Here is a 15,033-nt window from a genome sequence, read left to right on the forward strand (position 1 = left end):
TTTGATTAAAAAACATTTAACTTTTATGTGATTAAGCACTTTTAGAAAAAAATATGATACACTGTATTACTTACTAAATACGCATATTTGATAAAAGTAAACTAAATCAGTCTATAACATTCATGAAGACATTTATTGTCATATGACAAAATGTGAAGAAATATATCATCTGGAAAAACTCACTATTGTGCATTAAGCCCTATTAGCACAAGATTATCTGTTGACCTTTAGTGATTTTTAATAATTGCAGAGGTTGTCTGTGATCTTAATCCCGTGCGAATCGGCCCTGTCTGCAATACGCTTTATGCCCAGCTGCACTACTTCCTGAACTTCAGGATAATATTAGTCCCGTGCCAATTAGCATCTCTGTAATTTAACCAGGATTTGGCAGGGTCGTATATAAATTATCAAGGCTTTTGATAAGTGTGCACCTTTTATTTTTCTGTTTCTGCGCCTCTCGCACTGCAGCTGAGGAGCGCACACACATACAGAGAAACATCTTTCCTTAAGAAACTCGAGGCATTTGTTACACATTTCTGATTTTAAACATCTAATCAGTCTCTCCTCATCTATGTTTGATGATTAATATTCAGAATGTTCAGACATTTGAGATCTCGGAGTTCAGGCGGAGCTGTCAACTGTGACATTGCAGAACTGTTTCTAAACGTTGGAGCTTCGCGAACCGGCTGATTAGGACAAAAACTCTGATTAACACGGTAAAGGTACCTTTTACCGCCATCAGTGTGTTATACTTGTATAGAAAAAGGTGTTACACAAAGCTTCAACATTATATTTGGGAGATAAGTCAGTTCACGACGCGGCTGATTAGGATAAAAACTCTGATTAACATGGTGAAGGTACCTTTTACAGTGTGTCGCAGTGTTGCTTGCATAGAACGCAAAGTCTTAACATCATATCTGGGAGATAAGTCTATTATAGTATATTTAAGTAAAATCACAAGCTTTGTTTATCTTTTGCAAAAGGGCCATACGAAACTCAGATGTAGGAGGGCAATTTCTAAAATCACAAAAGGTCCCCAGATAATCAGTGTTAATTTCGTTGACGAAGACGATGACGAAAAATATTCGTCAACGAACCTTTTTCACAGACGAAAACTAAATAAAAACTAAATAAAAGTCAGATATGATGACGAAGACTGTAACAAAATATAACTGACACTTTAGTCAACGAATTAAAATAAGACGAAAATGTTAGGGAGGGACGAATGGAGAAGAAATCCAATCAGAGCGAATCTTTGAGGGTAGGTTGATCTATGCAGGCAGCAGAGGTATTTTAAAAACCTGCGGCAAAGTTCGTTTTCACAACAGGTTGTTTACATTATATTTGTTGTACAGTCTTAGTTATCTAGCTTTGGCTGATGTCAGTTGACTTCGCTCGTTAGCAACACGCTAACGTTTTGGGGTGCACCTGGTCCGAAGACATGCCTCAAATGTCAGAGCTAACTTCTAATCTGGTCACACTTCAAATATTACAACAAGACTGCCTGTAAAGACGACTCATTCAGAAATACATGCGAAGGTAAACATACACGCTAAGGTTGTTTTATCAGATAAACCACCGTGTTTTCGCTTAACTTGGAATAACATAGAAACTAAAGGAACACACCTCTGAACTGTATTGATTGTATTGGATTGTTTGAATTAATACTGAGTATAAATATTCAATGTCCTCAAATTGAATGAAATGTGTAACGTTGCTATTATAGTAGATGTTGTGCTGTTAAATGACTGGACAAAGTGCGTAAGTGCATGTGTGTGTCTCTGTCTGTGTGTCTGCTGTGCGTGCGTGCGTCTGTGTGTGCATGTCATTTAGGGACAATGCATATCTTTTTCTGGAACCATGTATATTTTTTTTAGGTAGAGCGGGTCTTATGCTTATTTTATGTGAGATTATCTTTTGTGAAAAAGCCACGGTCAGTTTTTTTGACATTAAGAATAAAATAAAATACGTGTTTTCTACAACAACCATTAAATCTGTGTCTGTATTGCATATTCAAACCTTACCATTCCATAACAGACTGAGGATACTTCCAATGACCAAAAAACTTTAGACTAGACTAAGACTAAAAGATTTCAGATGACTAAAATAAGACTAAAACTAAATGGTGTGTTATTCAAAAGACTAAGACTAAATCAGAATTTGCTGCCAAAATTAACACTGCAGATAATACTAATCTTGTGCAAAAAGTACTATAGTCAGTTTTTTGAACAAAAAAAGGTGAGATTAGCTTTCTACAGACCTTTTTGAGATGACCGAGTCTCAGTTTGAAGATCTCCTCTTGTTCATGGTATTCAGCTAATGTCAGCCTGCAGGAGATCAACAGAAGTTGGGTGAGGATTTAATGCATTTCACAAAGATGAATTTCTATTATGAACACAGTTCAAAAGATGCTTAAAGATGCAAAATACTCTTATATTTGAGCTTCCATACAGTAGCAACACTAGACTTACAGCTGTTTTAACTGGACTTCACATTTATAGCCGTTTTCCTTTATCATCTCTTTCAACAAACCCATTTAAACCTGATTTTATTGCGACTTTTTAATTATTTTAGTTTTGTAAAGAAACAAATCCCTATGAAACTCATCTTAAGTGAGATAGTATAGTGCCGCTTAAAAGTGTATAAACCTCTTAAAACAGGGGTGTCAAATCCTGCAGAGTTCCTCCAACCCTAATCAAACACACCTGCTCCAGCTCATCAAGGTTTTATTAGGCAGACTAGAAACTTTTAGGCAGGTATGTTGAGGGAAGTTTCAGCTAAACTCTACAGGACACTGACCCTCCAGGAAAGAGTTTAGACAACCCTGTCTTAAAACCTTTTTCAGCAGAATGTATTACCTAAAATATCAGCATAATTAATCATCCTAAGCATCATCATCTATAGTCCTAACATACACATTACAAACAAAAAAAAACAAAACAATGGCAACAAAATAACTCAATATAAAAAATTATAATATTATTATATCTGTGAGGGTTAAATTATGTGATCCTCTCGGTTTAGAAGTTGAAACAGACAGCAGATTCTGGTGGGATCCATCTATCAGCAAGAACATGCAGTCCACAAATGAACCCATGAGAACTACTAAGCAACTAAAGGCATCTCTCACATTGGCTAATGGTAATGTCTACTGGCACACCACACTATCCAAATCAAACTGCGCCCGAGAGCGTACAGATGGGATGGACCTCCAGAGCGTGCGCTTTAAACCAATAATTGTTTTGAATCAGGATGTTAGTGATACAGCCATCAAAACAATGAAAAGACTTAATTTAAAAATTTCCAGAGGACAAAGAACTTAAGAAAATGCGTATTGTTAAAATTAGAAGGGCCATATGACCTAATTTTGATATATTAGCAATGCAATGTGTACATAAAATCGGTTTTGTTATTACCCTGTTGGCTAATCATTAATTTCTAATGTTGTTAGCATGTTTACTTTTCTTTAAAGCAATACTATAGTCCTATAACTAAGTACATATCTCCATTCATACAGATTACAAAAAATATGTAAGGCATGAATATGTTAAAAACTTTTCTCCGGCACATTGACTGGATTCAACAGAAGCAGGATTCATTTCTATTGAAATAACATTTGTACACAACTTTGAGGGTTCATATGGGGTTTTATCTCTAACAATTAGAGATGCTCCGATCAGCCTTTTTGGGGCCGATCACTGATTATCGATCACCAAGATCATGAGCTACCGATCAGTGCCGATCACAGAATGGCAGTGAAATCTTTTATCTATAATCTAGCAGAGTTTGCACAATTTGTAGAAATGTAACTAACTATAAATTAGGTATATTATTGTTTTAATAGAGAATTAAATAAATAAGCACAACAAATATTTCTTCTTGCTAAGAGAAATGTAATATGTCTTTAAAAAGGTTTATGTCTGTTAAAAGTAATTAAAATAAAACACTTTACAGCCTTTACTGTATGAATTAAATATACACGCATTCATATGAAGTACAACAGTTCTTCACTGATGAGCAGAGAGTAATTTTATTGAGAGATGAATTAGGATACTGTAGCTTTAAGACGTGGGAGAGATCGTTCTCTTCATGTGCACTGATGACAGGCTGCTGTGTATGCGTGCGGCGGGTGTCCGCAAACAAGAGCAGCTGTAAGGAAACTGGAAGTTTAAACCTTCAAAACTTTAAAACGAATGCAAGTAATAAAACTTTCTGCATGAGGATGCAATTGTCCGCGATAGATGTGTGTTGTATACGCTGTTTGATAGGGATGTGAAGACGCATTGCGCTGAGGACCGGAGGGCGTCCTCATAGAAAATACGCATATCTCTGTAAAGGCAGAGAGAGAAATCCAAATGTGCACGTCACACATGAGCAACGGGTTACAAAATGCTCGCGCTGTGTAAAATGGTCTCTAATTGCAGCCGCATCATATGATGACAAAAGTAAACAGAAAGATCGGCTCATGAGATCGGCAAATTTAGCGAGTGCCGATCGCGTCATTTAATGCCGTTATCGGCCGATTACGATCGGCGGCCGATCGATCGGAGCATCCCTACTAACAATACTTGTACAACCAACTATCACGTAAATAGCTTGTTATCAAGTCAATCACACGTTAAGTCAATGTTCATGTCTTGAAATCGCATAACGGAGAAAATACATGGGATAAACTCTTATGATCTATACAAAATGTATACTTAGTTGTTGTCATAAAATATTGTATTGTTGTTGCACTACATTGGTGTTTTAAAGAAAAGTAAACATGCTTACAACATAAGAAATTAGGGATTAGTCAACAGGCTAATATCCAAAACAGATATTATGTACACAATGCGCTAGTCTAATCTCAAATGAGGTCATATGACCCTTCTCATTTTAACAATCTAAGTTTTCTGAGTTTCTTTGTCCTGTGGAAATTTGTAAAATGATGTATTTTCAGTGTTTTGATGGCTAAATGACCAGCTAGGGCTGGGCGATATATGGTATAAGATTGTCACGCGCATCTCGTCAGTAAAGCCGGTTCCTTGATTAGTATTAAATCGCCATCACCTGTTTTCAGATGAAGCGGCATTTACTACACAAAGTAGTTCAGTGAAAAGTTGGGCCATAATCGCATTAATTATCACAGGCGATACATCCTCAATATTATGTACCTCGATTGTCAGTGAACTACGGCTCTGTGTAGTAAATGCGGCTCCATCTGAAAGCAGGTGATGGTGATTTACTTCTAATCAAGGAACCGGCTTTACTGACAAGATGCGTGTGACAATCCCCCGATATATATCGCCCAGCCCTATGACCAGGATCCCAATACAAAAAATATAGGTTTAAAGCGCACGCTTTAAACGTACATCCCTCGCAGCCTTGGTTTGATATCAACTTGGCGGCGAAATGAATAAGATGTATTATGGGAAAAGTATGCAAAGGTTTGCATACTTTTGCCACACATAGATTTAACATTGGATAATATACTCCACATTAAAAAAAAATGGAATTTTGTTTTGTTATAAACACCTGTAAAGGGTTCATACATTTTGAAGAACTACTGTATATTTGTAATATAGCTAGGTAAAGATCACTTGTGTTAAAGGACACAACTTTCTAAAACAGAAAACCATTGCTTGCGCATATAACAGATGTGGTACCTTTACCGGTAAATTAATCTGGCAATTTTACAGCAATTGAATAGGATTTATGTGCAGAAGTAATTAATGTCTTGGAGCGGCTCCACATTGAGCCATTAAAAGCATGCAGACATTGCTGCAGGTACTCACATCTGAGGAAGGCTCGGCTTGAGGAACGGGTCATTGTCAGAGCCATTCACAGCTTTAGTCTTGCGTTGTTTGGGCTCAGAGTTTGTGCTGGGCGACTGTGAGCTGCTGGATGATGGGGGTTTTCTTTTGGCTAACAGTTTCCTCTGTCTCTCGATTTCTTCACGCTGCTGAATGATCCATTCCTGCTGCCTATACACACACACACAGACATCAATAACAACAGTTCATATGTGCAACAAATCAACTTAAAGGGATTGTTCACCCATGAAATGAAAGATCTGTCATCATTCACTTATGTGGTTCAAACCCATTTGATCTTCCTTTGAGGAACACAAAGCCCTTTTCACACAGATTACAGCAAATGTCTCTGGGATTTGTCCAGGGATCGCTTTATTTTGGTTTATTCACACTGCCAATGCTTTTCACACACACACACACACACACACACACACACACACACACACACACACACACACACACTTTTGTATCTGCCTTTTGTTCACACAGGATGCGCTCCAGAGATGTTACGGCAATGTTATTAGGTCCTTTTTATGAAAGCCATCCCAGCAACAATTACGGGATGCCCATCCAAAAAAAAAATACATTTCTTGGGCTGAAAATATGTTTTATATATGTGCTGAATACATTTTATAGTAAAAGTAAAGCTTAATTAAATATATTTTTGCAGTTGAAAATATATTTAATTTTAATCTTTTTAAACTGGTTATGTTTACAGGTTTGTAACATACAAAGTTTTTCTGCCAATGTGACAAGAATATAAATGCTTTAAAAAATATTTATTTTTAAAATCTACATAAAAATGGCCAAAATATATTGGTGAAAAAAATTTTGTAGACATATTTCAAAATATATTTCAGTAAATTGTTTTGCCATTTTTTGTATATTTTGAAATTTATTTAAAATATATCATTTTGCAGTATGAGATACAACTTTATGAAATAGTGCTCAGATATAAAATATGTTTCTATGTATGGTAACATGTTCGTGAAGTAAATAACTCTAAAAAGCTGGTAGTACCACAAATAGTTCGGGTACAATGAAAGGTTCCCGCAATGCGAAAGGCCCTAGGCATGGACAATGTAGATATATTCTGAAACGCCAGTATAGACGAGGATTGTTTTCATGGATAATTTTGGAATGGTAAAGAACTGTAAATTTACAGACACATTCTGGGGAGACCTAAGACCTAGATTACATCATTTAAAATTTAAAAAGATTTTTATAACATTTTATAGTTATGGTTTGCATCATTGTCATTGGTGCAAATAGGCCTTTACACTAATGCAGGCGTGAACACTACAATACAGATTATTGGTCTGAAATGCAGATTAAATGACACGAGAGCGCACAGCACATCAGTAAGCATCTTACTTGACAAGGTTTTGAAAGGCGTAGCCGTCTGTCCACTGTTCTGTAAATGAGGCTCCATGTCTCACAGTGGTGAAGTGACCCAAACGCAGTCGATCCTGCATGCTCTTCTCTCGACACGCCTGCTTCTCCTGTGTGCTCTGGATAAATACATACACACCTTAACAAACATCTGACGCTGCTTACAACTTTAAAAACCTGCAATGTCATAAGCATGTGAATAAATAATGGCATTACAAAGCAAACTTTAGATTACATACAATCATTTTGTTAATGAGATCTAAACCCAAATTCAGGTCCTTGCATGAAATCACTTTTGCATTTACAGGTGACGTCTCTCTCACCTTCTCAATCAGAAGTTTCTTGCTCATGGTAATGCATTTGTTTAAACGCTCTTTGTACTTTTCTAGTAGCTTCTGTTGTTCATCAATTTGTCTTCTAAGATCACAGTTTGCCTGGAGAGAAGAGAAGAAAAGTCACCCAATTTGGTTAAAAATATTTCAAACCAAAAGTAACGTCACAGAGTTATACTCATTAAATGTAATGCATTCTTCACAAGCCTGTAAAGTCCCTGACATGCAAACAGTAATGCTGCAACAAAAAGTATTAGCCATGCTATTGTGTAATGATACATTTAAAAACATTTTACAATAATCTTTAGGGCTGTCCTCGACTAAGGATTTACATATTCGAATCAGAATTGTCGAATCCTTTCATAGTCGACCGATAGTCGAATCATCTGTGTGTGTGTGTGTGTGTGTGTGTGTGTGGGTGTGTGTGTGTGTGTGTGTGTGTGTGCATGGGTTGGGAGGGGGTCAGACCAGGTACAAATTGATAACTTTTATTTTCTTTCACAAGCAGCACACATAAACAAGTTTCTGATTAAGTGACCAAAACTGTCTTTCAAGTGATGAACGAAGACAAAACTGACGATGCATTTATATATTTTTAAGGTAAAATGTAAGGCAACATTTGTTTAATTATTCCTCATAACATTTTAAAGCCACGATCTACAGAACATCACGCAAAAAACATTTTGATAACTAAACCTAAGAATATAACAAAGGTGATCCTGCCTTGGAAACCTCGGCTAATTCAGTGTTTTTATTTAATTTGGAGATTAAGGGCGTCAAAGCAGTCATGACCAAAAAAAAAAAAAACGACAAATGAGAAATGACAAATAATTTGTAATTGTTACTGCAAATTATAAAAACTAAGCTTTATATACAATTTATAAAAACACTGAAATTAATGATTTTATAGACACTACGCGTTATTATTTAGCACAGAAATACCTGCTTGCATGCTTTCACTTTGATCATCTCCATTCACTGATGATATTACTGATACAAACAACTGATGATATTATTTATTTCAGGAATCTCTTTTCTATTATTTGAAAGTGAACCCCGACCATAATATTAAATCACAAGAAAGACAGTCGTGTCAAGCATAAATACAGATATTTTGCAGATATTTTCCGTTTTATCACCGAAATTTAAAGAAACGGTTTACCTGTTTTGTAGTTTAACTTTTGACAAGATAACCACAATGTTTTAAATACATTTTAAAAACGTATACCCGTCGAAAACATTCGTTTTTTAATGTTTTAGTTTGATGAACTTCTAAATATGAGACGAAGAGCAAGCGCGTTTGGCTAAATTACATGCGCAAGCATGGCCAGCACGCAATAGCGCAACATCGATACAACGAAAAGCAATCCAAAATGTACAGACTTAAATTAGATCAGAATTTACGTTTATAATAAATACATTTTTTTTATAAAATAAGGTCAGAAGTAAAGTGCAGAACAAATGTGCAAAATGCCTCAAGTGCACGAAAACAAAACACAAGCCAAATAGATACATCAGATAACCCAGAGTGATTTATAAATAAAATAAAGAAATTATTAAAAGAATGAAAGTATAGCCAGAATTACCAGCTTTTTCTTTTAAATGTAAAAACAAAGAGGCAATAGTTTATTAACATAGGAACCTCTTATGGACGTGTAGCCCCGTCACAGGGGTTGCTGGATTTATTAACGCATTTTAAAAATATTTATTGAAAGCTGATACTTCACATATTATTTGCAGAATTATAATAATATGCTGTATATTAATATATTGGGAGAAAGCTGTTATATGTGAAATCAGATTTGTGCACAGTGCACTCATATATGGCCAATATTAAAGGATCCTCATTTCATAACACATCTGCGATGATTCGACTGTGAGATTGGTAGTCGAATCAGGCTTCTCCTATCGATGCATCGAATCTTCGACTATTCGGGGTCACCCCTAATAATCTTAAATGATTACAATAATCTTACAGTAATCTCTTTGGTCTTTTCTTACACATTTTGTTGTCTGATCTTACCCTCAACAGGTCATCTATCCTGCCCTCTTTCTTCTCCAGGTCCAAGTTCTTATTGCTCTCTATAGTGGCCAGTTTGACCACTGTCAACTCCGTCTACATGAGAGAAACAAATATTCATATTCAATCAAATCCTGATTGAACATAACAAAACATCAAAATGTACTGTTTAACATTTTATTTTGACATGGTATCTTAAAAATGTGTGCTTAAGATATGCAGAGATCTCTGAAGTCTAAAATGACTTTAATTATAGGTAAATTGTGCATTCATACCACCAGATGAAATCTGATACAAGCACTTATCGGCACAAATAGTTTTCCTGTCTGTTGCCAATGGTGTCAACACTAATAGTTGTGTTGCAATTTTATCAGACTGGACTCATGTGTGTGTTTACGTATGGTCTTACCTGAACACTTTTGACTGCCATTTGTTTACAGGAAATCACAGAGTCCCCGAAACACAGACTGGTTGGTGATGAGCTACTTTGTCGTGTCTGAAATAACAAATTACAGGATTTAATATCATCAAAACAAAGTTTGTAGTAAAGTGAGGCAGAAACAGACGTGTTTGTGTGACATACACTGGATCCTGGTGTAGAGTGGGAATGTGAGTTTTGCGGGGAGCGAATGACAGGCGGTAGACCTCTTACTGGACTGGACCCATTACCACCCTGAAACTAAAGACACATGTCATGAATAAAAACATATAAGACAGTGAAAATAAATTCAAATACAAAGTAAATGAATAAAAAAAATACAAATTAAGCTAAAAAACTTTCTTAAGGGACACAAAAGCCAAAGAAAACGTGTCTTTAGCCCTTTTCACACTGGATAATACACGGAAAATGCATCCTGGACTTTTCCAGGATCATTTGATTTTGTTCATTCACACTGCCATGATTTGATCTGCAAGTTCCGGAAAGACACGTGACCTGTTTAAAGTCCCGCCCTCTCTTCTACGCAGTGTCTGATGTTTGCATATTATTTATTATTTCTCTCTCCAGAAACCACTCGCGTGCATTTTTGTTTATGATAAGATTATAAAGGAGCGTGTGACGCGCCGTTCTAATCCTAGTAAATGATCTCAGCTTCAGAGTGGATATTTGACGAGCTCCCTGATCTCTGATTTAATACAGTTTTCAGACATTTCTCATTGTTAATGTTAATATACATTTAAAACCCCCGTTTTGAGGAGCTGAACAATATATCTTGTTGGGATGAAGCGCGGGCATTTTTGTTTATAAGCTCAAATGAGCATGTGACGCGATATTCTTTTATGCTGCTGATTGATCTCCGTTTCAGCTCGGTTATTGTAAGTGACGAGCTAACTTACCTGATATCTGCTTCAGTCCAGTTTGCAACATTTCTCGTGGTGAATGTTGTAAATCCCTCATTTTAAAGAGTTGAACCAACTTCATGTTGCCATGACACGCGAGTCCTCACTGCGTCATTGTTTATGCACCCCTTTTATCATTTCCTGATAACTGCTTCAATCTAGTCTGCGACATTTCTCGTGGTGAATGTTTATATACATGTAAGTCTCTCGTTTTAAAGAGCTGAACCAAAACTTTTGTTGTGATGACGCGCGCGGGACACTAATTTGTAGTTACATAAGGGTCAAAACTGAGTATGTTAATCTTTGGAGAAAATGTTTTAGTTATTTAAAAATATATATTTATATAGAATAGGTAGAGATATTCAATTATTGAAAAATAAGTCACACCCAAGGTGGTAATACACGGCATGTGTGCATTATTTTCAAATAATTCAAAGGAACGGAGTCAATACACCACGATTAAAACAGACATTGCTCTGGTGGTTATTTTAAGACATTTGACAGGTCAGGTGTGCATTTATCAAAAAATCTGAATAAAGCATTCAACAGCAGCTGAAGATCTTTGCCCGAACCCGACGGGACCCGTCGGAACCCGACGGGCTCGGGCGGGTTCGGGCTTCATTTCTAACATTTTACACGGGCTCGGGGCGGGCTCGGGCTTCCGCTCCGGCTTTGTGAGGTAAATGAGCAGTCAAGTTCAGTAGCGCAGGACCGCGCTGAATTCGTTGCAACCAGTGGATTTAATGATTTTCCTCATCAAAAACATGTAGCCTAATCTTGGTGAGTAAAGGTTTTTCAATGTATAACTAAATATTAATTGAGTCTTAAATACATAATTTAGACAAAGGATATAGACTAATGTTGGCAGTAATGGAGAGAAGTGCCGACGCAAATCCCACGGAGCCTTTCTCTTAATTTCGTTATTGCAAAATACCCATCTCAATTCAGAATGTATTATCTTAATTTAATTCGTTAAGAAATAATATTTTTTATTGGCCTATTTATAGTGTATTGCATAGGCCTATTTAGAATGAGATGTTACAATGTTACAGATGACTTATTTTATTTCTTTGTTTCAACTTCCAGTTTGCGTGTAGATTATTAGTAATGAATAAATAATGTTAAAACCTGTGTAAATTACTCATTCTTGACAAAAGCTGTGTGTGTGCGCACATTTAAATAATGTCGGGCTGTAAACGGGTTCGGGCTTTTAAAAAGCTGTCAATCTAAATGTACGTTCGGGTTCGGGCTGCATTCTGTCGGGCTCCGGTCATTTCGGGCCTAACTTTTAAGGCCCGATTACAGCTATATTATATGATATAAAGAGAGAAATATACAGTATTATCCTTTTATATAAATTTGAGGTAGCCACGACAAAGATTTAAAAAAAAGTTTTCAAAAGGTTTAAAATAACAATCATAAAACCATATACCTGCTTTTCACAATCAAACACAATGTTAACAATATTTTATTACACAAATGCTGTTTATCACTTGAAAATATAATGCATAAATGCAACACTTGTGAGCAGGGCCTAAAACTAAATTTTACCATACCTGCCAATGGACGGTGACTTGAGAAAATTTACCAGCCATAAATATTTTTAATGGCCATGAACCAGTTTTTTAAACTACATCTGCACTAAAATATTTAAGCAATAAATATGTATTTTAAAAACATATATGACATATTATTTCAGTAAATGTGGCTCATAGTCGGTTTGGTTTCAAACATTTCTCAAAATATCTTCCTTTGTGTTCATCAGATTCAGAACAAATACATTTATAAAGGTTTATAACAGCATAAGAGTGAGTAAATGACAGAATTTTCATTTCTGGGTGAACTATCCCTTTAAAAATGAGCTAATACAATATTTCAAATCAATACTTAATTTTATTTACCTTACTTATGAGGTTAATAGTTGTGTAATAAGCGTACTAATGTACAGGCAGCATCCACTTCGTGTCAAGTCCTGATTACACTGTCGGCGCATATTTCTGTTTCCGTATAACAACCAGCTACCTATACATTATCCCTTACTTAATAAACGCTGAAAAAATATATTGTTAATTGTAATTGTTCACATACAAGACAGTCTCTCTAATTTAACGTCATATAATTTAATTTGATGTTATAATTACTGATTGGTCTGTGCAGAAGTCGACAACAGCACCTTGCTTGTGAGGCAAAAACATTTATTAGCCCTTAACTGACAGATACTCACATCAAAATAATCACTAATTTTGGGTCCCCGAACTGTAGATTTCCCTGCAGGAGAAGATAAAAAATTATAAAAAATATGAAAGTAGATAAAGTATAGAACATTCTAGAAAGAGAGAGAGAGAGAGAGAGAGCGAGTGAGAATTACCCTGACTGCTCTCTGATTGGATGTCGGCTTTCCTCTTTCTGCCCCGTGATGATTCAGAGTGCTTCTTTTCAGGAGTCTATAAGAGAGAGATTACATCCAAAAAAGGTTTTATGAATTTATTCACATCTTATTTTGCACTCGATGCAATAACGCTGGTCTCTACACCACATTTAAATTCATAGTCCCCTCCATGCCATCTTTCAATATCAGATCAGAGTAAGACGATACATATTGTGTCCTCGAACACTACATAATGACTCTTGAGTCTAAATGACTCTAAGAATAGGGCTAATGTAAGTGTGTATAATCTGGGGCCTGGACCAATAATCACAGTCTATTCTCTCTCACTCTCACTGGGGAAAGGATGCAGAAATATCCAGCTCTCTTCAGCTCAAACAAAGAGGGGTGTGATGCCAAGGGCATCTTTGCATTCTGATCAGAGAGACGTTCTCACTCACTGGCTTGCTCTGAAACCTCCACGTCTGACACTAAATGACAGTGCAGATTTTCATAGCTTATATGGTGCAGGAACACTCTTAAGAGATAAACCGTGTCCTACATCCGGTTAAATATACATTAAGAGAAAAGTCAGTTCGTATATATGTTCATTAAAATGCAAATCTCTTTATAACTGTGAAATAAACAGCAAGAGAAGGGGTGGTTATTTGACTGCCTATTGCATATGTATCTTTATTAAGGCAGTCAAAAGATTAATAACATAAAATAATTGTGTTTGAATAATATGTGTTTCCTAAAAACATACATGAATTACATACATATATATATATAAATAAATATAAATATAAATATAATTACACACAGCACACACACATAAATTATGCAAAATAATTATTTTGTATGGGATTAATTGCGATTAATCTTTTGACAGCCCTAATCTTCAGATTAATTTCATACTAGCATAGCAAATTAAGAAATTAGTTGTGTGGGCTAGACCAGATCTGTGTTAGATTTCTGAAACCACATTGTGTCTCTTCAAATAGAGGACAACTGATATGCCTGACCCAAAAGCCTCCAAAATCACAATAAGCCTCGCTTCAATTTTCACCTGAGAGGAACTGACAGAGAGCAAGAGAGAGAGCGAGAGAGAGAGACAAAAAAACAGAAAGAGAGAGACTTACTGAATATGCAGGAGAACTTCCTCGTTTCCCATCTGATCCCTGCAACAGAGAAAGAGGGAAGAGGAATGGGAAAAGACAGAATGAGACAGGAAAAAGAGAGGTGAAAGAAAAACAAGAGAAGATGCTTTAAGATGCGAGTGGGTCAGAGTTGTGGTACTGATGCTGGTGTTTATAATTAGCCCTCAGTGACAATGACAGAATGTCACAGTGGTCCTAAAGAGTCGACACAGGCTCATATTGATGATCTATGTGCTTTAATCTGGCATTTTTGGGTCACAATGGCCACAAGCTTGAGAAAAACCAACACAAAGAAAACAGAGTCACCGTATAGGAGAAAATTTAGTATTATTATGATGATAACTCAAAGCCAAAATGTGAGCTGATGAGCTAAAAAAGATCTTGCACAGATAACTGGATTCTTTTATAAAAGCCACGAGCTTATAGGAGATGCATTTCTTAGGCGAGTTACATGATTTTTGAAAAATACTTTGGAAAAAGGAGTCGGGCCAGGTAACGAAACACTCTTGTAGCCAGTCAGCAGTAAGGGGCGTGTCTATCAAAAGAAGGTCCAGATTCTTTTGGGGTAGAGGGGTTATTTCAAATATCAACATTGGCTTTAGTGTTGTTTTTGGCAGCCTTTTTAGATTTA

At 36.1% G+C, this 15,033-nt stretch overlaps 1 protein-coding gene across 2 annotated transcripts in view; it reads right to left on the reverse strand.

Moving 5' to 3' along the window:
• The window catches only part of tlk1a (tousled-like kinase 1a), a 64,165-nt gene that overhangs the window by 12,910 nt on the left and 36,222 nt on the right, over positions 1-15,033 (reverse strand). Inside the window, exons 5-14 of one of the 2 annotated variants that reach the window (XM_055215971.2) lie at positions 14,385-14,423; positions 13,246-13,321; positions 13,102-13,145; positions 10,123-10,218; positions 9,949-10,035; positions 9,543-9,635; positions 7,511-7,621; positions 7,170-7,306; positions 5,778-5,966; positions 2,261-2,327 (exon numbers count right to left, since the gene is read on the reverse strand). In XM_055215971.2, coding sequence (XP_055071946.1) covers positions 2,261-2,327; positions 5,778-5,966; positions 7,170-7,306; positions 7,511-7,621; positions 9,543-9,635; positions 9,949-10,035; positions 10,123-10,218; positions 13,102-13,145; positions 13,246-13,321; positions 14,385-14,423 — 939 coding nt within the window. The remainder of the gene's footprint in view (positions 1-2,260; positions 2,328-5,777; positions 5,967-7,169; positions 7,307-7,510; positions 7,622-9,542; positions 9,636-9,948; positions 10,036-10,122; positions 10,219-13,101; positions 13,146-13,245; positions 13,322-14,384; positions 14,424-15,033) is intronic. The other variant, XM_055215972.2, reaches the window with a different exon arrangement.

Source organism: Misgurnus anguillicaudatus, chromosome 17 (genome assembly GCF_027580225.2).
Source record: "Misgurnus anguillicaudatus chromosome 17, ASM2758022v2, whole genome shotgun sequence".
Lineage (NCBI taxonomy): Eukaryota > Metazoa > Chordata > Actinopteri > Cypriniformes > Cobitidae > Misgurnus > Misgurnus anguillicaudatus.